The 27,849-nt window shown below is 50.3% G+C and overlaps 1 protein-coding gene across 1 annotated transcript; it reads right to left on the bottom strand.

Annotated features, from left to right (window-relative positions):
* Positions 1–1,017: 1,017 nt before the first annotated feature.
* NIPSNAP1 (nipsnap homolog 1) lies at positions 1,018–27,849 on the bottom strand. Its single transcript, XM_010359395.1, has 10 exons — positions 27,496–27,849; positions 18,818–18,945; positions 18,575–18,620; positions 17,597–17,691; positions 8,376–8,446; positions 8,090–8,230; positions 7,756–7,787; positions 7,322–7,416; positions 5,482–5,565; positions 1,018–2,206 (listed from the first exon to the last, which is right to left on the bottom strand). Exons 1-10 carry the CDS (start codon positions 27,591–27,593, stop codon positions 2,142–2,144), a joined length of 855 nt encoding a protein of 284 aa, XP_010357697.1. The 5' UTR covers positions 27,594–27,849; the 3' UTR covers positions 1,018–2,141.

The raw sequence follows: 27,849 nt of genomic DNA, 5'->3' as shown, positions 1-27,849 counted from the left end.
CGGAGGCCCCCGAGGGAGGTGGGGGCGTGGTGAGGCGGTAAAGAAGAGACAAAGAGATCTGTTTTTCGTTCACTGTCCCAGGGCCTAAGGCAGTGCCCAACAACTAGTGGGCGCTCCGCGAAGTAGTTGAATTAATGTTGTGTTATGTCCAAGATAACACGAAAGAACTTGGCAGCGGCCGGAAAGATTTGGGCCCTAGAGGATTTGCATCCATAACGTTGCTTCTTAATTATTATTTTCACCACAATGTGCCACACAAGTGAAGGCAACAAGTCAGGGAGGGCATTAACCTCATTTTACACTTGGGTTTTTGAGGAGTGCATCACCAGTTTCTCCATTTTAGACCTGACTTGCCCAGGACAGAGAGTCACAACTCTAACGCAATATTTGAAAGCTTCTAATGCAGTATTTGAAAGCTTCAAAGTGTTTCCTACCCCCTGGCATGAACTGTACAAATAGGGTCGATTTTTTCGTGTAAATCCTACTTATCTGGAGCTAGTAACACGTGTCCTGAATCCCTGGTTGTACAGGGCCAGTTCCTTCTTCCCTGGAGCAAGAAGGAAAATACTGGCTTTTTTTTTTTTTTGAGACAAGAGTTTTGCTCTGTCGCCCAGGCTGAAGTGCAGTGGTGCAGTCTCGGCTCACTGCAACCTCTGACTCCAGGGCTTAAACGATTGTCCTGCCTCAGCCTCCCAAGTAGCTGGGATTACAGGCATGCACCACCATGCCCAGCTAATTTTTGTATTTTTAGTAGAGACAGGGTTTCACCATGTTGCCCAGGCTGGTCTTGAACTCCTGACCTCACTCAAGTGATCTGTCCACCTCGGACTCCCAAAGTGCTGGGATTATAGGCATGAGCCACCGTGCCCAGCCAGTATTGACTGTTGAGAATAGCTCAAGAACACAGTACCCTCCAGGAGGGTAGATCTGCCATGTGGGACTAAGCCCACCAGCTCTACTGTGCCCTGCCTCAGGCACCTGCTAAAGTTCCTTGCAGATGAAGAAAGGACACTGCGATTTATAGTAAATATTTAATTGGTTCCATCAGCAACTCCAGCACAAGTTTTCCTGGCTGGGAGGCAGAATCAAGCTACCCAAGGGTTCATGATAGGTATGGGGGTCACTGAGGAGACCCCCCCGAATCACTGACCCCCCCTCCACACACCAGGTGGCCCTGCAGAATGAGGGTTGGGCTGACAGAATGTCAATCTGGGGAGACAGAATACAGGGTGAGGGAACAGGCCCTAGGTGGTACATTTGCCTGCAGGAAGGAGGGAGGGCAGGAGAGACTTTCTGCATAGAAAGACTGGAACTACACATTTAAGTTTTCAACCCCAATATGTAGGGGGAAACAGCCGAGCCACTCTCCATCTGTCTAGTATTAGGAACCTTTCTTCAAGTGGTCTTTTGTCATCTCTGTTCTTCTTCCCAATTCTGTATTCCAGATTCCAAATTCTACAATTGAAACCCAAGTTCTGAATTCTAAGCTCTACCTTCTGAGTTCCTGTTACGTGTCTGTCTCCTGCCCTTAAAAATCCTTCCTGGCTTCCATCCCTTTCCCCAGCCTCTCTGGGTGGAATGTCTGGACCTCCTCCTGACCATGGTGATGAGGTTTTTGTTTTGTTTTGTTTTGTTTTTGGCAGTTCCAGGCTTTTCTCCAACAGGAGGGACTTGGCTCAGGCTGTCCAGCAAGTGGGTGGCCCAGTGGAGACCAGGGAATTCCTTAGGGCCTGGCCTGGGCTCCTGTCTTCCCACCCCACCTCTAGCCACTGGACATGTTACCTTTTGTGCAACTAAGCTAAACGGAGGATTTCCCAGGGTGATAACTGGGGACTGGTGGCCTTGAGATGAGGAATTCTAGAAGATATAAGAAGGCCTAAAAGATCGCTATCCTTCATTCAGGGAAATTAGAAACTACTTCTAGCAGGGAGAAGGAGGCAGGCAGGGAAAGTGGAAAGGGCCCGGGCAGAGCTGTAATCCTCAGAACTTGTCAGCCTTCAGTTCCCCCTTGTCTGAGTTGAGTACTGCCCCTCAGAGTCCTCCCAGAGCCAAGAAAAAACCAAGACAGCAGGACTGGGAGTGCCACTGTCTGTCAGGGTTGCCTGAGGGAGAAGGGGGAGGAGGTGGAGGTGTAGGCAGCATCACTGGAGAGGCGAGATCTTCAAGGGGATCATGATCCTAGACTCCATGTGTCGCACCAGGGGCACTGAGGAGAGAGAAAGGCAGAGGTCACACAGGGGGCTCAAGCAAGCCAACAACCTCCCCTGGCCCCACCCAAACATGCTGGCCTTTGGGCAGAAGGAGGTCCCAGATGCTGCGACAGGAATGTCCTATTGCCCTCCTGAAAGGGCCCATGAAGAGCACCAGATCCCTCAAATTATGGGATAAGATAGGACTTTGGTGGTGATGAGAATAACATTTTCTTAAATTTTAATAGTTATCTGTTGGCCAGGCATGGTGGCTCATGCCTATAATCCCAGCACTTAGGGAGGCCGAGACAAGCCGATCACCTGAGGTCAGGAGTTCGAGACCAGCCTGACCAACATGGAGAAACCCTCTCTCTACTAAAAATACAAAATTAGCCGGGCATAGTGGCACATGCCTGTAATCCCAGCTACTGGGAGGCTGAGGCAGAAGAATCACTTGAACCTGGGAGTCAGAGGTTGCTGTGAGCCAAGATCAGGCCATTGCAGTCCAGCCTGGGCAACGACAGCAAAACCCCATCTCAAAAAAAGAAAAAAGAAAAACACTGATTTAGCCCAACTGCCTTGTTTCACAGACGGGGAGGGTGCAGCCTAGAGAAGGTCAGCTCAAGGTCATCCAGGAGGTTAGACTCTCCTCCAGCTCAGAGCTTTTCAAACTTTAATGTGCATCCAAATCACTAGGCAGTTCTTGTTAACGTGCAGATTCTGATTCGGTAGGTTGCAGGAAGCCTGAGATTTGTCATTCTTCTTTGTTTGTTTGTTGGTTTGTTTGAGACGGAATTTCACCCTTGTTGCCAGGCTGGAGTGTAATGGCACTATCTCGGCTCACTGCAACCTCCTTCTTCCAGGTTCAAGCGATTCTCCTGCCTCAGCCTCCCAAGTAGCTGGGATTGCAGGCATATGCCACCATGCCCAGCTAATTTTTTTTTTTTTTTTTTTTTTTTTTTTTTGAGACGGAGTCTAGCTCTGTCGCCCAGGCTGGAGTGCAGTGGCCGGATCTCAGCTCACTGCAAGCTCCGCCTCCCGGGTTCACGCCATTCTCCTGCCTCAGCCTCCCGAGTAGCTGGGACTACAGGCGCCCGCCACCTCGCCCGGCTAGTTTTTTGTATTTTTTAGTAGAGATGGGGTTTCACCGTGTTAGCCAGGATGGTCTCGATCTCCTGATCTCGTGATCCGCCCGTCTCGGCCTCCCAAAGTGCTGGGATTACAGGCTTGAGCCACCGCGCCCGGCTAATTTTGTATTTTTAGTAGAGATGGGGTTTCTCCATGTTGGTCAGGCTGGTGTAGAACTCCTGACCTTAGGTGATCTGCCTGCCTCGGCCTCCCAAAGTGCTGGGATGCAGGCGTGAGCCACTGCACCCGGCTGAGATTTCTCATTCTTAACAAGCTCCCAGGGGATGCCAATATTGTCAGTTGGGACCACACTTGATTTTGTTTTGTTTTTTTATTTTTGTTTTGTTTTTTTTTTTTTTGAGGCAGGGTCTCACTCTGTCTTCCAGGCTAGAGTGCAGTGGCAGGTTCTCGGCTCAATGCGACCTCCACCTCCTGGGTTCAAGCGATTCTTGTGCCTCAGCCTCCGGAGTAGCCGGGATTACAGGCTTGAGTTACCATGCCTGGTTAATTTTTGTATTTTTAGTAGAGATGGGGTTTCACTATGTTGCCCAGACTAGTCTCCAACTCCTGGCCTCAACTGATCCACGCACCTCGACCTCACATGGTGCTGGGATTACAGGTGTAAGCCAGTGTGCCTGTCCTGTTTTTTATTTTTTATTTTTGACATAGGGTCTCACTGTTGGTTTTTTTAATTATTTTTTTTTATTTTTGACATAGGGTCTCACTGTTGCCCAGGCTGGAGTGCTATGCCACAATCATGGCTCACTGTAGCCTCAAACTCCTGGGCTCAAGTGATCCTCCCACCTCAGCCTTCCAAGTAGCTGGGACTACAGGTGGGAACCATCATGTCCTGCTAATTTTTAAAAAATGTTTTGTAGAGATGGGGTCTCCCTATGTTGCCCAGGCTGGTCTTAAACTACTGGCCTCAAGTGATCCTCTTGCCTTGGCCTCCCAATGTGCTGGGATTTCAGTTGTGAGGGATTCAGTTCCCACTGAATTTTCAATGTGTGGGATTCAGTTCCCACCATACCCAGCTGGGACCACACTGAATAGCAAGGCTCCTGCTACCTCCTTCAGCAGACACATTCTCCCTCATACCACTTGGTAAGTGATCACTATAAGCTCCTCAGTGGCAGGAACAGGCTCTTGTTCATTTATGTGCCCCTCAATCACCTCCTACCACAGTTCCCAGCACACGGTGAGGGCTCAATTAACACCCACTGACTCTAGGTGGTTTCAGTGTTCCTAGCAAAGTGGCAAATACCTTGAGCAAAAAACTTGTTCGAACCTGGGCACAGTAGCTCATGCCTATAATTCCAGCACTTTGGAAGGCTGAGGTGGGAGGACTGCTTAGCCTAGGAGTTTGAGACCAGCCTGGACGACATGGTAAGACTGCATCTCTACAAAAACAAAAACCTTGTTCAAAAACATTTCCTGCATGCTTCCTTTGTGACGAACACTGGGGAAAGCACTTTTCATAAATGAGTTTGTGGGCCAGGTGTGGTGGCTCATGCCTATACTCACAGCACTTTGGGAGGCCGAGGCAGGCGGATCACCTGAGGTCAGGAGTTCAAGACCAGCTTGGCCAACATGGTAAAATGCCATCACTACTAAAAAGACAAAATTAGCTGGACATGGTGGCACATGCCTGTAATCCCAGCTACTTGGGAGGCTGAAGCAGGAGAACGGCTTGAACCTGGGAGGCGGAGGTTACAGTGAGCCAAGATCACACAACTGCACTCCAGCATGGGTGACAGAGCGAGACTCTGTCTCAAAAATAAATAAAATAAAATATAAAATAACAGTTTGTAGAATCTTCCCTCACAGCCCTCTGATGGAAGCACTATCACTATCACCATCTTACAGACGAGGGAACAACTTCAGCGAAGTGAAGAACCGTGCCCAAGGTCATAATGGGCGTTCGCTAATCCACATCTCCTAGGCAGAGGTGTGGCCCTGGCTGTGTTATCATCCCCTAGAGCACTCACCTAGGCCTGCTGGTATCCTATGGAGTGTGCCACTGGGATAGAAACCCACTAACTCACTGTCTTAAAAGTGAGTTCCCCATCACTGGAGGTAATCAAGAAAGGCTAGATATCCTTGCAGAGGGGATTCCATCCTCAGACAGGGTTCTCAGCAGAAGACCTCCAAAGTCTTCACTCACCTGTATAGTAGACATTTTCATCCCAGCCTCTCTTCCTCCAGGCAGCGTTTCGAGTCTCCTCCCGAGACTGCAGGTCTTTATAGGCTGTGAGAAAGGCACAGACTCATTCCTCAGGCACAGAGGATTGGATCCCTTACCCAGCACAGGGCCCTCTTCCCACTGCCCCCAAACCCTGCCCTGCTGTCTCCTCATCCCTAGATGCCTCCCTCGGACTGTTAGCAAACACTATCTGCTTTAATAATCCATCCAATCAGTACATGTGTTAATATTGCCTACATTTATATTTCTAGTCGCAAACACTCCCAAGGGCTCCAGACTCCTATATCCATCTACTGCCTACCTGACATCTCTACTTTCGTGTGTCAGCATTTTTAATGTAACACTTCTGGCTGGGTGTGGTGGCTCACGCCTGTAATCCCAGCACTTTGGGAGGCCAAGGCTGTTGGACTGCTTGAGGCCAGGAGTTCAAGGCCAGTCTGGCCAACATGGCGAAACTCTGTCTGTACTAAAAATACAAAAATTAGTCGGGCATGGTACTGCACGCCTGTAATCCCAGCTACTCAGGAGCGTGAGGCACGAGAATCATTTGAATTTGGGAGGCGGAGGTTGCAGTGAGCTGAGATTGCACCACTGCACTCCAGCCTAGGTGACAGAGTGAGACTCCGTCTCAAAAAAAAAAAAAAAAAGTAAGAATTCCAAGGGCCAAGATTACGTTCCTGACTCCACTGACTTGCTCCTTCCCTAGACCTCCCAGACTCAGTAAACAACACACAGTAGGTCAAGCACGAACCTGGGAGCTCTTCTGGAATGCCCTTCTTCTCTTGCCCCACACAGGCAATTCATCCACAAGTCCTGTTGGTTCCACCTCTAGACTAACAAATCTGTGGACTTCTCAGCATCCCACTGCCCCATCCCCTCCTGCCTGAACTAGAGTAATGGCCTCCTGAAGCTCTGCTTTCTCTCTTGCTCCCCTACCAAGCACCCTTAACAAAGGAGCCAGCAGCCAGAGAAATCATACTAGAACAAAAATCAGGTCATATCACTGCTGTTTGAAACAGTCTCTCATTGCATTTACAATAAATCCCAACTCATTCCCCCTCTCCTGATCCATCTCCCCACATTCTTCCTTACTCACTCCACAATGGCCTCCTTGCCATACCTCAAAACCCCGAAGGCCTTTCCCTACCACAGGGCCTTTGCACGTGCTGCTCTGTCCACTTGGAATGGTTTTGCCTAGCAATTCACAGCGGGCTTCTTCTCATTCTGCAGCTCTCAGCTCACATTTTACCCCTCAGCTTATGTTTTACTCCCTCAGAGAGGCATTCTTTGTCTATGTAGACCAATGTAGATCCCCTGTGTTTTTTTTTTTTTTTTTTTTTTGAGAGGGAGTCTCGCTCTGTCGCCCAGGCTGGAGTGCAGTGGCGCGATCTCGGCTCACTGCAAGCTCCGCCTCCCGGGTTCAGGCCATTCTCCTGCCTCAGCCTCCCGAGTAGCTGGGACTACAGGTGCCCGCCACCTCACCCGGCTAATTTTTTGTATTTTTAGTAGAGACAGGGTTTCACTGTGGTCTCGATCTCCTGACCTTGTGATCCGCCCGCCTCGGCCTCCCAAAGTGTTGTGATTACATGCATGAGCCACTGCACCTGGCCTCCTTGCCTGTTTTCTATAAATATTATTTGTAATAATCTGAAATTGATCTTTTTGTGACTTTACATCTAAGATAGTATCTCCTGCTAGAACATTAAGTTCTATGAGGACACTAATGCAACCCCATTGGCTACAGAGAATGATGACAGAGAAAGAGAACTAACAAAAGGCTCCTGGAAGGTCTTCAACCTACCCCAGAGATGGTGCACCACGTAGAGCTCTCCTATCTGTGAGAAGAAGCCGCCCACTGCCTCCTGGTTCTCCTGCCGGTACTTGATGGCCCGAGCCCTAGAGAAGGCAGAATAATATGGGGCAGAAGCCAGGGCTGGTGCAGAGGGTACTGAGGCTGATTTCTTGGCCACATCCCACAGTAGGGGCCTAGGTGGAACCCACGGTTCTCCGGGATGCTGAGGGAAAGTGCTGATGGCGGGGTGTTCTACCAACGGAGGGCTCACAATCTTCTAGGAGATCCTCACCTCCTGGTTGGATCCTTCTCCCAGATCCATGAGGGGCAGAGGGTACTGAGTTCCCTGTGATATGGCCCTGGAAAAGGTGGCCGACCAGAGGCCTTGGTGGGGCAGGTGAGCAGGGTACCCCCCCAACCCCAGTCCTGGTGCTGCCACTTACCAGTTGTTCCCCCACTCGATCATGGTTCCTGGCTGAAAGAGAACCAAAGGGATGATGGGAATGAGCCCCCACCTCAGATTCATAGCATCGCAGCCAGGCAAGGAAGGGAAACTACCCTGTCTCCCCACCTCCTAAGCTCCAGCGGCCATTTGGCCTCATTTGCAGGCCCTGACTCACGCCTGGTATGCATGTTTGCACACATGTGCACACAACTCTGCTCTGAGCCCATAGGGAGGGAGAAGCCAGAAGCCCCAGTCTAGGTATCGGGACAGCTGAAAGCAGCATTGCAGCAGGGAAGTTGGGGGGCAGGAGGGGGTCCATCGGAGGGAGGCACCTTGAGCTTGTATGTCCTCAGCTCATAGATGTTGGGACCCAATCTGGGCTGTGGCTCATTCCAGAAGCTGAACTCGAGGAGCAACTGGTTTCTCCTGGACAGCAGCATCTGGCTCCGCTCCCTTCGGAACTCCAGGTACTCCTGTGGGCATAGTGGTAAAGGCATGGCTACCAGGAAGTGTCCTCCATCCTGACAGTGTGCCTCATGGGGTGGCAGAGGAGAGCCCAGCACAGGGCTGGGCTGCATCCAACATCCAGAGAGGTGTGCTGAGTGGACACTAACATACCTTATTGTTTTTGAGCTTGTTCATGCAGTCCATGAGGGCTGGGTAGCCACCTGAGAATCGCCACAGGTGCACTGTTGGGGGTGAGAGGTTTAGGTCAGTGGGCTGCTGGGACCCCCAGCAGATGACCTCCCCAAGGGTGGCTAAGTATATATGTGTTGGGGACGGGGGAGGCAGGTGGCCTGCTTCCCTGTAGCAGCAAGACTCTCTGAGTTCCCTCTGCCTTGGTGGAAGACCATGCTGGGGAGAGGATGATCCCAGACACAAGTCTAGGAGACCTGGATTTGAGCTCCAGCTCTGCCCAGTAGCCTTGGACGGCTCTACGCCTCAATGTTCTCATCTTGAAAATGGGAATAATATTCCCACCCCACCTTCCTTAAATAGCAACAAGATCAGATGTGTCCTGTACCCTGGAAGCAGTGGCATGCATAAGGAAGACCACCAGGCCTTGGAGGGGCAACTGGACAAAAGGACAGGGGAGAACTGATGGGCTGATATGGAGCATTCCAAGACAGTGAATTGAAAAAAGGAACCAAGGAACAGAAGAGCTTGTGTGGTATGCTACCTCATGTGTTGAGGGGGCAAGGACATCCAGAGATGCTAATTTATGCATCACCTCTTAATGGCGATTTAAGAGATTAACAGTAGACCAGGGCAGTGGCTCACGCCTGTAATCCCAGCATTTTGGGAGGCCCGGGCAGCTGGATCACCTGAGGTCAGGAGTTTGAGACCAGCCTGACCAACATGGAGAAACCCCATCTCTACTAAAAATATAAAATTAGCCGAGTGTGGTGGTGCATGCCTGGAATCCCAGCTACTTGGGAGGCTGAGGCAGGAGAATCACTTGAACCTAGGAGGCGGAGGTGGTGGTGAGCCAAGACCACAACATTACACTCCAGCCTGGGCAACAAGAGCGAAACTCCGTCTCAAAAAAAGAGATTGGCCGGGAGCAGTGGCTCAAGCCTGTAATCCCAGCACTTTGGGAGGCCGAGACAGGCAGATCACAAGGTCAGAAGATCGAGACCATCCTGGCTAACACGGTGAAACCCTGTCTCTACTAAAAAAAAAAAATACAAAAAACTAGCCGGGCGAGGTGGCGGGCACCTGTAGTCCCAGCTACTCGGGAGGCTGAGGCAGGAGAATGGCGTGAACCCAGGAGGCGGAGCTTGCAGTGAGCTGAGATCCGGCCACTGCACTCCAGCCTGGGAGATAGAGCGAGACTCCGTCTCAACAACAAAAAAAAAAAAAAAAAAAAAGAGATTGACAGTAGAGGCCCCTGTGACACAGCATGGAGGCAGGCCTGTGGGGCCTCGGGCAGGAGGGAAGCCTACTTTGCATGGAAAACTCTTTGTACTGTTAGAATTTATAAAAATCCTAGGCCGGCGCAGTGGCTCATGCCTGAAATCCCAGCACTTTGGGAAGCTGAGGAGGGCGGATCACGAGGTCAGGAGATCGAGATCATCCTGGCTAACACAATGAAACCCCCATCTCTACTAAAAATACAAAAAAATTAGCTGGGCATAGTGGCACATGCTGGTAGTCCCAGCTACTCAGGAGGCTGAGGTAGGACAATTGCTTGAACCTGGGAGGCAGAGGTTGCAGTGAGCCAAGATTGCGCCATTGCGCTCTAGCCTGGATGACAGAGCGAGACTCTGTCTCAAAAAAAAAAAAAAAAGAATTTATAAAAATCCTATTATTGGCTAGGCGCAGTGACTCATGCCCGTAAGCACTTTGGGAGGCCAAGACAGGCAGATCACTTGAGGTTAGGAGTTCAAGACCAGCCTGGCCAACAACAGTAGAAACCCTGTCTCTACTGAAAATACAAAAATTAGGGGCTGGGTGCAGTAGCTCATGCCTGTAATCCCAACATTTTGGGAGGCCGAGGCGGGCAGATCATTAGGTCAGGAGATCAAGACCATCCTGGCTAACACGGTGTAACCCCGTCTCTACAAAAAATACAAAAAATTAGCCAGGCGCGGTGGTGGGCACCTGTAGTCCCAGCTGCTGGGGAGGCTGAGGCAGGAGAATGGCGTGAACACGCGAGGTGGAGCTTGCAGTGAGCCGAGATCGGGCCACTGTACCAGCCTGGGTGACAGAGCAAGACTCCGTCTCAAAAAATAAATAAATATAAAAATAAATGAAAATCATATTATCTGCCCTGAATTGAACAACATCCCCTCAAAATTTATGTCCACCCAAAACCTCAGAACGTGACCTTATTTGGAAATAGGTCTCTGTAGCTATAATCAAACTAAGATGAGATTATACTGGGTGGACCCTGAGTCCAGTGACTAGTGTCCTTATAAGTAGGAGATCTGGACACAGGAGAACACTGTGTGAAGACAGAGACACACGGAGAGAACAGCATGTGACGAGGGAGGCAGAGATTAGAATGACAAGTCTACAAGCCAAGAAACACTAAGAGTTTCCAGCAATCCCCAGAAACTGGAAGAGGCAAGGAAGGGTTCTCCCCTAAGGCCTTAGAAAGGACAGCCCTGCCCTGTCAACACCTTGATTTGTGACTTCCGGCCTCCGAACTGTGACAGGATAAACCTTTGCTATTTTAAGCCACCCAGTTTGTGGTATGTTGGCCGCCCTGGGAAACTAATTAACTCCCAATAACAAAGAAACCTAATTAATTGTGGAGGAGAAGAAAGGAAACAATTTTGCCATCCTGTGAGCATGGCTGGGCGAATCAGTGGAAGAAGGTCCCCAGAGGATCACACAGGCAGACTAAAGCTAAGGGCGGCTGGCTGCCATCGGTCTGGAAGCTCAGACTCTGTTAACTTCCCATCCCCATCCCCAGCCTGACCTTCACCTGCTTTTTGATTCCATCTGTGCCTTGATTTTCCCATCTGCAAAATGGCCTGACCCTATGGTTTAAAGGCCTCTTTCTCAAAGGAAATGGCAAAAGTACTGTATGGATGGAAATCTACCAAAACCAGGAATGCTGACCTGTGGAAAATGGATTAACGGAGAAAAGTTACAAGGACACTATCACTGGCAAGAAGAAGGAATTTTCTTTCTTTTTCTCTTTTGCCCAGGCTGGAGTGCAGTGACACGATCTCAGCTCACTGCAACCTCCACCTCCCGGATTCAAGAGATTGTCCTGCCTACGCCTCCCAAGTAGCTGAGATTACAGGCGCGTGCCACCACACCCAGCTAATTTTTGTATTTTTGTTTTGTTTTGTTTTTGTTTTTGTTTTGAGACAGAGTCTCACTCTGTCGCCCAGGCTGGAATGCAGTGGCACGATCTCGGCTCACTGCAAGCTCCACCTCCCAGGTTCAAGCCAATCTCCTGCCTCAGCCTCCTGAGTAGCTGGGACTACAGGCACCTGCCACCACACCCGGCCAATTTTTGTATTTTTAGTAGAGACAGGGTTTCACCATGTTAGCCAGGCTGGTCTTGAACTCCTGACCTCAGATGATTCACCTGCCTCAGCCTCCCAAAGTGCTGGGACACAGGCATGAGCCACCGCACCCAGCCAAGGAGAAGGAATTGTCCAACAATTATGGTGCTCCCTGTAGGAGATGGATCAATGGTTCTTACAATTTTTTTTTTTTTTTTTTTTTTTTTTGTTGCTCTGTCACCCAGGCTGGAGTGCAGTGGCCGGATCTCAGCTCACTGCAAGCTCTGCCTCCCGGGTTTACGCCATTCTCCTGCCTCAGCCTCCCGAGTAGCTAGGACTACAGGCGCCTGCCACCTCGCCCAGCTAGTTTTTTTGTATTTTTTAGTAGAGACGGGGTTTCACCATGTTAGCCAGGATGGTCTCGATCTCCTGACCTCGTGATCTGCCCGTCTCGGCCTCCCAAAGTGCTGGGATTACAGGCTTGAGCCACCGCGCCCGGCCGGTTCTTACAAGTTATTAAAATGTAGATTCCTGAACCCTACTCCCAGGGTACAGCTCAACATGATTTGGCTGACTCTATGTGAGGGACTGAACTTCAAGGTACAAAAAATGTAGGGTATGCTTTAAAAAGTCAGGATCAGCCAGGCGCAGTGGCTCAGACCTGTAATCCCAACACTCTGGGAGGTTGAGGCAGGAGAGGAGCACTTGAGCTCAGGAGTTTGAGACCAGCCTGGGCAACATAGCAAGACCTCACCTCTACAAAACAAACAAACAAAAAACAAAACAACTAGCCCAGGCATGGTGGTGCATATCTGCATTCCCAGCTACTCGAGAAGTTGAGGTGAGAGGATCGCCTGAGCCCAGAAGTTCGAGGTTGCAGTGAGCTATGATCATGCCACTGCACTCCAAACTGGGTGACGGAGCGAGACCCTGTCCCAAACAGAAAAATTTTAAAAAAATTAAAATAGGCCAGGGGCAGTGGCTTAAGCCTGTAATCCCAGCACTTTGGGAGGCTGAGGCGGGTCGATCACCTGTGGCCAGGAGCTCAAGACCAGCCTGGCCAAAATGGTGAAACCCTATCTCTACTAAAAATACAAAAATTAGCCAGGCATAGTGGTTCATGCCTGTAGTCCCAGCTACTTGGGAGGCTGAGGCACAAGAACTTGCTTGAATCCAGGTGGTGGAGGTTGCAGTGAGCTGAGATCACGCCACTGCACTCCAGCCTGGGAAACAGAGTGAGACTCGGTCTCAAAAAAGAAAAAAAAGAAAAAGTCAGGATCCCATCCCTCAAAGTTCATTTCACAACTAGCAAATGCTTAAGAGAATTCAAGGAATACTGCTGGAGCTGATCAAGTCAAGCTTAAAATGGGAAAGCTGTAGTGGTTGAAACTGAAGGCAATTTGGTTTTCTCTTATTCCCTTTGCCACATATCAGTGTCTAGCCGGGCATGATAGCACACGCCTATAGTCCCAGCTACTGAGGAGGATTGCTTGAGCCCAGAAGTTTAAGTCCGGCTTGGGCAATATAGCGAGACCCTGTTTCTAAATAGAAATAAAAAAATAAAACATAAATAATATGTTAATGTCTGTTACTAAAACCAAATAATTGATTAAGGAGATACACCTATGTATCTGTAGGTCACAAATTATTTTCAAAGACACGATTATCGGGGCTGTCAAAGGATGAAACAGGTTGGCTTACAAGTGAGCTCTTCATGGTTGGGAGAATTCAAGGGAAGTTTAGAGGACCATCTGTTATAGCTGTGCTATGCAGACAGTCTAAACCAGTACTGTCCAAAAGTACTTTCTGCATGAGCCCTGTGTGTGTGAGTAAGCATTTGAAATGTAGCTAGTGGCTGAGTGCGGTGGCTCAAGCCTGTAATCCCAGCACTTTGGGAGGCCGAGACGGGCAGATCATGAGGTCAGGAGATCGAGACCATCCTGGCTAACATGGTGAAACCCCGTCTCTACTAAAAAATACAAAAAACTAGCCGGGCGACGTGGCGGGCGCCTATAGTCCCAGCTACTCTGGAGGCTGAGGCAGGAGAATGGCGTAAACCCAGGAGGCAGAGCTTGCAGTGAGCTGAGATCCGGCCACTGCACTCCAGACTGGGCGGCAGAGCGAGACTCCGTCTCAAAAAAAAAAGAAATGTAGCTAGTATGACTAAGAAACTGAATTTTTTCGGCCGGGCGCAGTGGCTCAAGCCTGTAATCCCAGCACTTTGGGAGGCCGAGACGGGCGAATCACAAGGTCAGGAGATCGAGACCATCCTGGCTAACACAGTGAAACCCCGTCTCTACTAAAGAATACAAAAGGCCGGGCGCGGTGGCTCAAGCCTGTAATCCCAGCACTTTGGGAGGCCGAGACGGGCGGATCACAAGGTCAGGAGATCGAGACCATCCTGGCTAATACGGTGAAACCCCGTTCTCTACTAAAGAATACAAAAAACTAGCCGGGCGACGAGGCGGGCGCCTGTAGTCCCAGCTACTTGGGAGGCGGAGGCAGGAGAATGGCGTGAACCTGGGAGGCGGAGCTTGCAGTGAGCTGAGATCCGGCCATTGCACTCCAGCCCAGGCGACAGAGCGAGACTCCGTCTCAAAAAAAAAAAAAAAAGAAACTGAATTTTTTCTTTTTAAAAATATTTTCTTCTTTTTTTTAAATATATATATATTTTTTATAGAAGCAAAGTCTCATTATGTTGCTCAGGCTGGTTTCAAACTCCTGGCCTCAAGTGTTCTTCTCACCTCAGCCTCCTAAACTGCTGGGATTATAAGCATAAGCCACCATACTCAGTACTGAATTTTTTCTCTTTTAGAGACAGGGTCTCACTGTGTTGCCCAGGCTGGAGTGCAGTGGCTATTCACAGGTGTGATGGTAGTGAATCACAGCCTCGAACTCCTGGGCTCAAGCAATCCTCCCACTTCAGCCTCCCAAGTAGCTAGGACTACAGGTGAGCACCTTGGCACACATTGAATTTTAACTTTTATGTAATTTTAACTAATATAAATTTCAACAGCTACATGTGAGGCCACAGTGCAGTGGCTCACACCTGTAATCCCAGTAGTCCAGGAGGCCAAGGCTGATGGATTGCTTGAGTCCAGGAGTTCAACACCAGCCTGGGCAACATAGTGAAACCCTGTCTCTACTAAAAATACAAAAAATTAGCTGGCTGTGGTGGCACACACCTGTAGCTCCAGCTACTTGGGAGGCTGAGGCAAGAGAATCATCTGAGCCTGGGTGGTCAAGGCTACAGTGAGCCGTGATCACACCACTGCACTCCAGCCTGGGCAACCAGAGTGAGACGCTGTCTCAAAAAAATAAATAAATAGGCCAGGCGTGGTGGCTGACACCTGTAATCCCAGCACTTTGGGAGGCTGAGGTGGGAGGATCACGAGGTCAAGAGTTCGAGACCAGCCTGACCAACATGGTGAAACCTCGTCTCTACTAAAAATACAAAAAAATTAGCCGGTCGTGGTGGTGGGTGCCTGTAGTCCCAGCTACGTGGGAGGCTGAGGCAGGAGAATGGCGTGAACCCGGGAGGTGGAGCTTGCAGTGAGCCAAGATCATGCCACTGCACTCCAGCCTGGGCGACAGAGCAAGACTCCGTCTCAAAAAAAAAAAAAACAAACAAAAAAAAAAAATTAGCTGGGTGTGGTGACATGCGCCTGTAATCTCAGCTATTCAGGATGCTGAGGCAGGAGAATCACTTGAACCCTTGAGGTTCAAGAACAACTTGAGGTTGCAGTGAGCCAAGATTGTGCCACTGTACTCCAGCTTGGGCAACAGTACAGAGAGAGATTCCATCTCAAAATAAATAAATAAATAAATAGCTAAATGTGGTTAGTGGCTATCATTTTGGACAGTGTAGGTCTAAATTTGAGGTCCCTTTGAGTGGCTGAGATGCTGTGAGTCAGCCAAATTCATGTGTGGGTTCTTATAGCTGGTGCCAACTTTGGTGTGTCTATTAGGGTGGGATGGGGCATGCTAGGGGTGCCCCTGGGACTGTAAGACACCAGCTTAGACAAGAAGAACCTCTATTTATTCCACAAATATGTACTGCATATTGGGGATTCACCCATATATGGAGACAGACAACTAAACAGGCAGCTATAGGGGTACATAATCAGGGCATGAAGAGGTAATTACTGAGGCCTGGAGAGCTAGGGAAGGTGCCTGACCCAGCCCAGGTGGAGGAAATCTCGGCAGCCTTCCAGGAGGAGGTGACATCTATGCCAAAATAGAAAAGTGAATAGTCCAGGCACTGTGGCTCATGCCTGTACTCCCAGAACTTTGGGAGGCCAAGATGGAAAGATTGCTTGAGCCTGGGAGTTTGAGACCAACCTGGGTAACATAGGGAGACCCTGTCTCTACAAAAAATTTAAAATAGATTAGTTGGACATTATGGCATGCACCTGTGGTCCCAGCTACTCGGGAGGCTGAGGTAGGAGGATTGCTTGAGCTCAGGAGGTTAAGGCTATGTAAGCTGTGATCACACCACTGCACTCCCTACTGGGCAACAAGACCTGATTTCAAAAATAAATACATAAATAATGAAAATTTTAAAATGAATAAAAATGAAAGGCCAGGCACGATGGCTCATGTCTGTAATCCCAGCACTTTGGGAGGCCAAGGAGGCAGGATCATTTGAGTTTGGGAGTTAGAGACCAGCCTGGGCAACATGGAGAAACCCCGTCTCTACCAAAAAACAAAAAAAGTAGCTGAGCATGGTGGAGCGCACCTACAGTCCCAGCTACTCGGGAAGCTGAGGTGGGAGTATTGCTTGAACCTGGGAAATTGAAGCTCGAATGAGCCAAGATTATACCACTGCACTCCAGCCTGTGTGACAGAGCAAGACCCTGTCTCAAAAACAAAAGGCCGGGAGTGGTAGCTTATGCCTGTAATCCCAGCACTTTGGGAGGCCAAGGCGGGTGGATCACCGGAGGTCAGAAGTTCGAGACCAGCCTGACCAACATGGTGAAACCCCATCTCTACTAAAAATACAAAATTAGCTGGGAGTGATGGCACATGCCTGAAATTCCAGCTACTCGGGAAGCTGAGACAGGAGAATCTCTTCAACCCAGGAGGTGGAGGTTGCAGTCAGCCAAGACTGTGCCACTACCTGCCAGCCTGGGTGACAGAGCGAGACCCTGTCTCAAAAAAAAAGAAAAAAAGAAAAAAAGGCCGGGCGCGGTGGCTCATGCCTGTAATCCCAGCACTTTGGGAGGCTGAGGCAGGTGGATCACCTGACGTCAGGAGTTCAAGACAAGCCTGACCAAGATGGTGAAACCCTGTCTCTACTAAAAATACAAAATTAGTTGGGCATGGTGGCACACTCCTGTAATCCCAGCTACTCAGGAGGCTGAGACAGGAGAATTGCTTAAACTGGGGAGGCGGAGGTTGCAGTGAGCCAAGATCGCACCACTGCACTCCAGCCTGAGCAACAAGAGTGAAACTCAGTCTCAAAAAAAAAAAAAAAAAAAAAAAAAGAACAAAAGACGGTGATCCAGGTAAAGCAGGCGAACAAGAAGTAATGCTTAAGGCAGAAGAAAGAGCATGAGCAGTAGTCTGGAACTAAAGAGTGAAACTGTCAATCTGAGGAACTGAGTCCTGGGTGGGACAGCACAGGGAGGCAAGGAGGATTTGGCGCCATGAGGCTGGGGGTGGGGCCGGGAAGGACTCACAGGCTTCACAGGTCACCTTGAGGGCACAGGGGAGCCAGGACAGGTGTTTGAGCAGAGGAGTGAGGTGATGAGGTTTTAGTAAGAGCCCTACCAGGTGCTGTTGTGGAGAGGGAGTGGAGAACGGCCCGGTGTGAAAGGTGCTGGAGGCCAGGGCTGGGAGGTAGCAATGGCACTAGGGAGGTGAGCGCCTTACCTGCCTGGTCCTGTTCCCCATACCACGTGTTCCAGTTGCCCACGAGTGAGCATGGGTAGTCCTCATCCAGGTGCAGCTTGGGCAGCACAGCCTCCCTGTGGGAGGGGTGCAGAGAGGGATAAGGTTTACATAGCCACCAGGGCCTCTGAGATAAGGGTTCAAACTCAGTTCAAATGCAGACGCTGGGGTTGGGCCTCAGACTCTACATCTCTAAAATGCAGAAGCTAGGCAAGGGGCCCTCAGGACTTCCAACTCTGAAATTTACATCCTGGCTGGGCATGGAGGCTCACACCTGTAATCCCAACACTGGGAGGCTGAGGCAAGAGGATTGTTTGAGCCAAGTAGTTTGAGACCAGCCTGGGCAGCAAAGGGAGATCCCATGTCTCTTTTATGTGTGTGAGACGGAGTTTTGCTCTTGTTGCCCAGGCTGGAGTGCAATGGCGCAATATTGGCTCACTGCAACCTCTGCCTCCCAGAGACCATCTCTTTTAAGAAAAATAAAAGAAAGAAAAAGGGGCCAAGCGCGGTGGCTCATGCCTATAATCCCAGCCCTCGGAGGCCAAGGCGGGTGGATCACCCGAGGTCAGGAGCTCGCAACCAGCCTAACATGGTGAAACCCTGTCTCTACTAAATACAAAAAAATTTTCCAGGCTTAGTGGCGCATGCCTGTAATCCGAGCTACTTGGGAGGCTGAGACAGGAGAATCGCTTGTACCTGGGAGGTAGAGGTTGCAGTACGCCGAGATCGCACCATTGCACTCCAGCCCGGGCAACAAGAACGAAACTCCATCTCAAAAAAAAAAAAAAAAAAAAAAAGAAAAAGAAAAGAAAAGAAAGAAAGAAAAAGGCTGAAATAAAAGAAATCTACATCTCCTGGATTTCTACAAAAAAGAACAGGGTGGAGGATGTTCTGCGGATTTGCTGAGAGTGTGGTCCCCACCCAAGCAGCGGCTGGGATGTATGGATGCAGGACACTCACGTGAGGCTGTTGTAGGCATCCAGGTATTCGGGCTTTACATTGTGAACTGCAACAGAGGACAGAGAACAAGAAGTGAGGTAGGGTGTGTACATAGCGAAGAACTTGGGGTGAGGGGAGCAAATCAAGGCCAGGGGTCCCAGGACAGCTGAGGACATTCCAGACCCTCCCATCTCCATCCTGGAGCCTCACAGGCCCCCAGAGCCCCTGAAAGGGCAGAGCTTGGTCAGCTCAGCAGCCACTCACACTGGATCTTGTAGAGGTTGCTGGTTTCCTTCTTGGACAGCAGGGTGGAGTGGGCATCTTTCCGGGGATCCACCTTGTGAACAAAGAGGGAGCGGAACCAGCTGCCTTCATTGTCCTTGGAATAGAAACTGCAGGACAGAGGAGTTGAGGGGGACGTGTGGAGGTGGGGGGAGCCCCAGCAATTCCATCTGCTCGGATGACCTGCTCCCCTAGACCAGTGACCCACATTTCTGGGAACAGGGCCATGGAGTCCTATGGCAGCTCCAGAGTGTGAAATGCTATTGGAGCCAGCTCCTTTCTACAGAGATTCCAGCTGCCCAGTTGGCTTCTTGAAGCTTTGCAGAGCCTCAGGAGGCCAGGAGAGGCAGCCCCACCTCCCACTGATCTCTCTAGCCTCCCTGCCTCCACTTCATCCCCCTTCCAAGAGGTCCTCTACTTGGGTCACACAAATGCCACCTCTTGCCAAGAGGATCAACCCCAAATCCACCTTGCATCACGCCCAAAGCCCACTGTACTCCAGCTTGGGCAACAGAGCGAGACTCTGCCTCAAAAAAATAAAAAATAAATAAAATAAAATAATACAATAATTAGCTGGGTGTGGTGACACATGCCTGTAGTCTCAGCCACTTGAGAGACTTAGGCGGATCGCATGAAGCCCAGGAAATCAAGGCTACAATAAGCCATGATCAGGCCACTGCACTCCAGCCTGGGTGACAGAGACCATGTCTAAAAAAAAAAAAAAAAAAAAATTTTTTTTAAAAAAATAATCTTAAAGTGGTGATATGTTTGTTTTGTTGTGTTTGTTTTTGAGATGGAGTCTCGCTCTGTTGCCAGGCTGGAGTAAAGTGGTAAGATCTTCACTTACTGCAACCTCCGCCTCCTGGGTTCAAGTGATTCTCCTGCCTGAGCCTCCCAAGTAGCTGGGACTACAGGCGTGCGCCACCACGCCCAGTTAATTTTTGCATTTTTAGTAGAGACAGGGTTTCACCATGTTGGCCAGGATGGTCTCGATCTCTTGACCTCGTGATCCGCCTGCCTCAGCCTCCCAAAGTGCTGGGATTACAAGCATGAGCAATCGCAGCCAGCCAAAGTGGTGATATGTTTGCATAAGTATAAAAATGAGAGGCTGGGCGCAGTGGCTCAAGCCTGTAATCCCAGCACTTTGGGAGGCCGAGGCGGGCAGGTCATGAGGCCAGGAGACTTGAGACCATCCTAGCTAACATGGTGAAACCCTGTCTCTACTAAAAATACAAAAATTAGCCAGGCGTGGTAGCAGGCGCCTGTAGTCCCAGCTACTTGGGAGGCTGAGGCAGAAGAATGGCGTGAACCTGGGAGGTGGAGCTTGCAGTGAGCCGAGATCGCGCCACCGCACTCCAGCCTGGGTGACAGAGCAAGACTCCATCCGTCTCTAAAAAAAAAAAAAGAAAAGAAAGAAAAATGAGAAATGGGCCAGGCATAGTGGCTCATGCCTGTAATTCCAGCACTTTGGAAGGCTGAGGCAGGCGGATTGCTTGAGCTCAGGAGTCCAAAGCCCTGTCTCTGCAATAAATAAAATATTCCTGGGTGTGGTGGCTCATGCCTGTAATCCCAACACTTTGGGGGGCCAAGGCGGGCAGATCACCTGAGGTCGGGAGTTCGAGACCAGCCTGACCAACATGGAGAAACCCCACCTCTACTAAAAATACAAAATTAGCTAGGCGTGGTAGCGCGTGCCTGTAATCCCAGCTACTCAGGAGGCTGAGGTGGGAAGATCACTTGAACCCAGGAAGCAGAGGTTGCGATGAGCTGAGATCGGGCCATTGTAGTCCAGCCTGGGAACACAAGAGTGAAACTCTTTCTCAAAAAAAAAAAAAAAAAAATTAACCAGGTATGGTCAAGTACACCAGCAGTCCCAGCTACTCAGGAGGCTGAGGAGGGAAGATTGCTTGAACCCAGGAGGCAGAGGTTTTAGCGAGCTGAGGTCGGGCCACTGCACTCCAGACTGGGCAACAGAGCCAGACCCTGACTCAAAAAAAAGAGGCTGGGCATGGTGGCTTATGCCAGTAATCCTAGCACTTTGGGAGGCTGAGGCAGGCGGATTGCCTGAGCTCAGGAGTTCAAGACTAGCCTGCACAACATGGCAAAACCCCATTTCTACTTAAAAAAAGTACAAAATATTAGCCAGGAGTGGTGATGTGTGCCTGTAGTCCCAGCTACTCGAGAGGCTGAGGCAGAATTGCTTGAATCCAGGAGGCAGAGGCTGCAGTGAGCCAAGATCGCACCACTGCATGCCAGCCTGGGTGACAGAGTGAGGCTCCATGTTCAGAATAAAAAAAAAAGAGAGAGAAATGACTTATCCCAAACTGTTAATACTGCTTACCTGGGAAAGAGGAATAGGAGGCTAAATTTTTCTTTATTCATTATAATTTTTTGTAAAGATTTTTAAAAGTGTGTTAAGCATTTCTGAATTCGTGTACTGTCTCGGTCATTGTACATGCATTTGCTTCATTAGCAAAAAGACAATTATCATTAGACGGGTAGTGTGGTCTGTGAAGTTTTTAGATCAGAATAAGGGAGGCTTTAAGCCAGGGACCTGCGATACACTTTTCAACTGCACGATCTCACTGACTCTATGCAATGATCTTATAGTATTGGTACTACTGGTATTCCCATTCTCGACAGGATAAAATAGAAGCCCAGGGAGTTTAAGGGACTTGCCCAAGGCCACACAGGAAATCAGAGGGCAGAGTTAAGAACCAACCCAGCGGCCGGGCGTGGTTGCTCACGCCTGTAATCCCAGCACTTTGGGAGGCCAAGGCGGGTGGATCACGAGGTCAGGAAATCGAGACCATCCTGGCTAACACAGTGAAACCCCGTCTCTACTAAAAATACAAAAAATTAGTCGGACGTGATGGCGGGCGCCTGTAGTCCCAGCTACTCGGGAGGCTGAGGCAGGAGAATGGCATGAACCCAGAAGGCGGAGCTTGCAGTGAGCCGAGATCGCACCCACTGCACTCCAGTCTGGGAGACACAGTGAGACTCCGTCTCAAAAAAAAAAAAAAGAAAGAAAGAAAAAGAAAAAAAACCAACTCAGTGTTCTTTCCTTGAAAGCCAACCCCCACCTCAGGTTGGGCACTGAGGGACCTGACCTTTGGTTTTAATGTAGAGGAGCTGCTTCCCCTGGAGGGAGACAGGCAGTGAGAACAGCTCCTACTATTGATCAACCAAGACCTTTGCTCTAGAAAGGACTAGACTGAGTAATTTATTAACATCAGCACTGACCAAGATAAATATCAGTCAAGTAGCCAGCCCTGAAGAGAGAGATTATGGGCTGGAATGCTGGAAACTTCAGGAGCTCTGATGGGCTCCCGTCTCTTCCCACTCTCTAATCCTTCCTGCCTGTGGGCCTCAGTTTCCACATCTGTCAAATGAGCAGAGTGGTGGAGCCCATCCCTAAAGGTCTTTTCTATAGGTAAAATCCAAGAAAGGACTTGTCAAAGATCTCAGAGGAGGATTTGAACTCCAAGCCAGCATCCCCAAGGGCACATTTGCAAGAGTACAAATTTCACTTTCTCAGTGAAATTACGATGTTCTCCTACCCTTAACCTCCCCAAGCCCTCTCATCCTGCTCTCCCATCTTGTTCTAGAGCCCTTTCTAAAACGCTATACTAGTATGAGCCCAGTGGCTCATACCTGTAATCCCAGCACTTTGGGAGGCTTTCGCAAGAGGGAAGGATTGCTTGAACCCAGGAGTTGTTTTTTTTTTTGTTGTTTGTTTTTGGTTTTTTGAGATGGAGTCTCAGTCTGTCTCCCAGGCTGGAGTGCCGTGGCGTGATCTCGGCTCACTGCAACCTCCGCCTCCCAGGTTCAAGCAATTCTCCAGCCTCAGCCTCCCAAGCAGCTGGGACTACAGGCGTGTGCCACCATACCCGGTTAATTTTTTATTTTTAGTAGAGACGAGTTTTCACCATGTTGGCCAGGCTGGTCTTGAACTCCTGACTTCAGGTGATCCTCCTGCCTCAGCCTCCCAAAATGTTGGGATTATAGGCATGAGCCACCGCGCTTGTCCTTTTTTTTGTTTTTTGTATTTTTTTGAGATGGAGTTTCACTCCGTTGCCCAGGCTGGAGTGCAGTGGCACAATCTCAGCTCACTGCAACCTCCACCTCCTGGGTTCAAGCGATTCTCCTGCCTCAGCCTCCCGAGTAGCTGAGACTACAAGTGCGTGCTACCACACCTGGCTAACTTTTCTATGTTTTAGTAGAGACGGGGTTTCACCATGTTGGTCAGGCTGGTCTCAAACTCCTGACCTCAAGTGATCCGCCTGCCTTGGCCTCCCAAAGTGCTGGGATTACAGGCGTGATCCACCATGCCCAGCCGAACCCAGGAGTTTGAGACCTATTTTAATAAATTTTAAAAAAAATTTTTATTTATTAAAAATTAAAAAAACACTATACTTTTTGGCTTATTATGTGCTTTGTTTATTGTCAGTCTCTAAACTGGAAGCAGCCCTAGCAGGACAGAATCCTTGTCTGTTCTGTTGCATCCCTGCTGTATCCCCTGTATGCTTGGAGCAGTGCTGGGAACATGGTGAGAACGCAGTCCAAGTTTGAGAAATGAACGAAGGAGGAGCTAAGACATTCTTGCATGAAAATGATGAAAGCTGGAAAGTATGAAAGAAATGGTAGACCTTGACCCAGAGTGACTTCACTCAGGGATCGGGGGGTCCTTTCCATCCTTAACACCAACAGCAGAACTAGTGCTTACGAGCACAAGCTCTGGACAAACCCAGGTCCTGGTGCTAGGTCAGCTTCATCTTTCTTTTTTCTTCTATTTTTTTTTTTTTCTTCTTTTTTCAAGACAGGGTCTCACTCTGTCACCCAGGCTGGAGTGCAGTGACACAATCAAGGCTCACTGCATCCTCTATCTCCCAGACGCAAATGATCCTCCCAAGTAGCTGAGACCACAGGTGTGCACCACCATGCCTGACTAATTTTTGTTGTTGTTTGAGACGGAGTCTTACTCTGTTGCCCAGGCTGGAGTGCAATGGCACAATCTCAGCTCACTGCAACCTCCACCTCCCAGGTTCAAGCAATTCTCCTGCATCAGCCTCCCGAGTAGTTGGGACTATAGGCATGTGGCACCATGTCCAGTTAATTTTTTTTTTTTTCTTGAGACGAAGTCTAGCTCTTGTTCCCCAGGCTGGAGTGCAATGGTGCGATCTCAGCTCACTGCAACCTCCGCCCCCGGGGTTCAAGTGATTCCCCTGTCTCAGTCTCCCAAGTAGCTGGGATTACAGGCATCTGCTACCATGCCTGGCTAATTTTTGTGTTTTTAGTAGAGACAGGGTTTCACCACGTTGGCCAGGCTGGTCTCAAATTCCTGACCTCAGGTGATCCACCCGCCTCGGCCTCCCAAAGTGCTGGCATTACAGGTGTGAGCCACCGTGCCCAGCCTTTTTTTTTTTCTTTTTTTTTCCTGATACGGAGTCTCCCTCTGTTGCTCAGGCCGGAGGGCAGTGGCGCGATCCTGGCTCACTGCAACCTCCGGCTCCCCAGTTCAAGCGATTCTCCTGCTTCAGCCTCCTGAGTAGCTGGGAATACAGGCAGACGCCACCATGGCTTTTTTTTTTTTTTCCGAGACAGAGTCTTGCTCTGTCACTCAGGCTGGAGTGCAGTGGCGTGATCTCAGCTCACTGCAACCTCCACCTCCCTGGTTTAAGCGATTCTCCTGCCTCAGCCTCCCGAGTAGCTGGGATTACAGATGCATACCACCACACCCAGCTAATTTTTGTATTTTTAATAGAGATGGGGTTTTACCATGTTGGCCAGGCTGGTCTTGAACACCTGACCTCGTGATCTGTCTGCCTGGCCTCCCAAAGTGCTGGGATTACAGGTGGGAGCCACCAGCTCTGGCCTTGCTAATTTTTGTGTTTTTAGTAGAGATGGGGTTTCACCATGTTGGCCAGGTTGGTCTTGAACTCCTGGCCTCAGGTGATCCGTCCACCTCAGCCTCCCAAAGTGACAGACGTACGCCACTGTGCCCAGCCAAATGTTTGTATTTTTTATAGAGACAGGATCTTGCCATGTTGCCCAGGCTGGTCTCAAACACCTGGGTTCAAGCAATTCTCCCACCTGACCTACCAAAGTGTTGGGATTATAGGCGTGAGCCATGGTGCCTGGCCCAGGTCCATTTGATTTAAAAGCCCACACTCCATCCCCACCCCAGCAGCCTCATTGCCCCCAAACCTCACAGGCCAGAAAGGCTGCTGCTGGCCCTACTAGTGACTCCAGAGAGATATGGGGCAGCCTGAGGGCAGCAGGACGGAGTGTTCTCAGGTATCCAATGTGGAATTAAGGCATAAGTAACTGCAAGATGGTCCTTGAGGGACTTGATAAATATTAATCCAAGTGTCTTCACAGCAATCCTGCCAAAAACACCAAGCAGGGATCACCATCGCCACTTTCCAGAAAAGGAAACTGAGGCTGACGGAGGTTCAGCAACTCATCCAGGATTACTAAGTGAGGGGCAGCAGGCTGACTCTAAGACCCGTGCTCCTTTTATGGCCTCTGGGTGTTTGCCACACAAATGGTTTTACCACCAATCCATTCTGTCCCTTCCCCAACCTTGATGTTTTCATCTGGAAAACAAAGGGCTCATAAAAGATGATCTTCCCAGAGCCCTTTGAGCCTCAATATTATGTGGGTCTCATGCAGAAATGGCTTGTAACATAGGCTAGGGGCAAGGAGCAACACTTGCTGCATGTTCCTCAAGTGCCAGACACTTCACAACCACGGTATCTTTTTTGTTTTAGACAGAGTCTTACTCTGTCACCCAGGCTGGAGTGCAGTAGCACGATCTCAGCTCACTGCAACCTCCGGCTCCTGGGTTCAATTGATTCTCCTGCCTCAGCCTTCCTAGTAGCTGGGATTACAGGTGTGAGCCATCACGCCCAGCTAATTGTTTGTATTTTTAGTAGAGACAGGGTTTCACCAACATGGTGAATTTTTTTTTTTTTTTGAGACGGAGTCTCTCTCTTGTCACCCAGGCTGGAGGCTGGAGTGCAGTGGCACGATCCCAGCTCATTGCAAGCTCCACCTCCCGGGTTCACACCATTCTCCTGCCTCAGCCTCCTGAGTAGCTGGGACTACAGGCACCTGCCACTGCGCCCGGCTAATTTTTTGTATTTTTAGTAGAGACGGGGTTTCACCGTGTTAGCCAGGATGGTCTTGATCTCCTGACCTCGTGATCCACCCACCTTGGCCTCCCAAAGTGCTGGGAGTACAGACATGAACCACCGTGCACGGCCATTTTTGTACTTTTTATAGAAACAGGATCTCACAGTGTTGCCAGGCTGGTCTTGAACTGCTGACCTCAAGTGATCTGCCCACCTCAGCCTCCCAAAGTGCTGCAATTACAGGTGTGAGCCACCATACCCGACCAACCACGGCATCTTTAGTCCTCAACAACCCTATGAGATACTTCCTGTCTGATTACTCCCATTTTACAGATGAGGAACCCGAGGTTTAGAGTCCTGAGGTCACCCCACCTAGAAATTCAGAGTTAGATTTGTTAGTGCCAGGCAAACTCTAGACTCTTCCCACGGTGTCAGCTTTCTTCCTAATTATTGGGCAGTCTGGGTGGGAAGCTTATGCCACTCCTCTTTCCCAGCTGTCCAAAAGCCCCACTGCTCTGTGCTGTAACATCTCATGGCAGGCTCTAACAGAACTTTGCAGCTTCATTCCTGGGCTGCAGGGCAGGAGGGATGCTTGCTTCCTTTTCACAGGTTGGGGGAAGGGAACAGGTGGCCTCACTTCTGTGGTAAATATTCCTTGACCATACACATTCCTGAGCCCTCTGAGGGTGGGAGTCTGGGGAAACAGAGAAAAATGAGATCAGGGTCTAGCGAGAGACAGACAAGCACCAAGTCATAACTGTGCTTGGTGATATATGCAGATGGGGGAAGTACAGGGCTGTGGGGACCAAGGAGCGAGGGGCTGCCCAGGGCCAGTCAGGGAGGCCAATCCCTAGCTCAGCCCCGAGCAGGGACCAAACAAGAGCCCAGGCTGAGAACACATGGCCCAGCCAGACTCCCACTCCCAGGAGGCCACCAGTTGGGTGCAAAGTGCATGGCGCATTGGCAGACCTGGGTCCCAGATCTGGTTATGCCATGGCACAGCAGGGAGGGTGACCTTGGACAACTCCCATTCCCTCTCGGGCGTCCGTTTCCCCACCTGTACAGTTTGAGGTGGGGGAACAAAGGGTCTGTGCAGCCATGGCCCCTAGGGATCCCCCACTGCTCCCCTGCCATCATCTCTTTCCCACAGAACTTCCCGACGCAGGAGCTGACTCTACCAGAAGCCTCCAATGGGTGTTAAATCATAAGCTACGCCTGGGAATGGGCCACTCCTCCTGTCTTCTGCCCTCTCCCAGTCTCCAGAGCCCAGTACCTGCCCTTCTCACCATCTTTCATCAGGTCCCCATCACAGCCCGGTCCCAACCAGGACCAAGACCCTACCCATCCCTTTCTAGCCTCCCCCATTCTTTGCCCAGACCCTTCCCTAGGCCTTGATCCTGCCCCGCCTCTAACCCCCAGATTTCAAGCGAGGAGTCTCTGCCCCTCCCCCCCCGGCCCAGTCCCTGGCCCCCGCCTGTGCACCCCACCCTGCGCGCTTCTGTCCCTGTCTGGCCCGGCTCTCACCGCGCCGCAGCTGCAGCCGTAACGTCCCCAGCGCGGGGCCCCGGGCCCCCCAGCAGCCGCCGCGCCGCCACAGAGATGCTGCATAGCCGCGGAGCCATGTTGGAGCCGCGAAGGTTGCAGGAAGGCCCCGCCCCCAAGCCTGGGTGAAGGAGGCGGGGCGCGAATAAACTCCACCCCTCCGACTCGCCCGCCCCCTCCACTCACCCGGCCAGGTGGGCGTTGCCCGTGGGCGTCTCCAACTCCGCAGGTGCTTGACGGAAGTCAGGGTTCTAATCCTCTGCGCGCTCTGCGACCTTGGCAAGCCCTTTGTCCACTCTGGGCCTCAGGATCCACCTAGGTAAAATGGGAGCGTGG

Source organism: Rhinopithecus roxellana, chromosome 13 (assembly GCF_007565055.1).
Source record: "Rhinopithecus roxellana isolate Shanxi Qingling chromosome 13, ASM756505v1, whole genome shotgun sequence".
Taxonomy (NCBI): domain Eukaryota; kingdom Metazoa; phylum Chordata; class Mammalia; order Primates; family Cercopithecidae; genus Rhinopithecus; species Rhinopithecus roxellana.
This window is presented reverse-complemented; position numbering and strand designations above follow the sequence as displayed.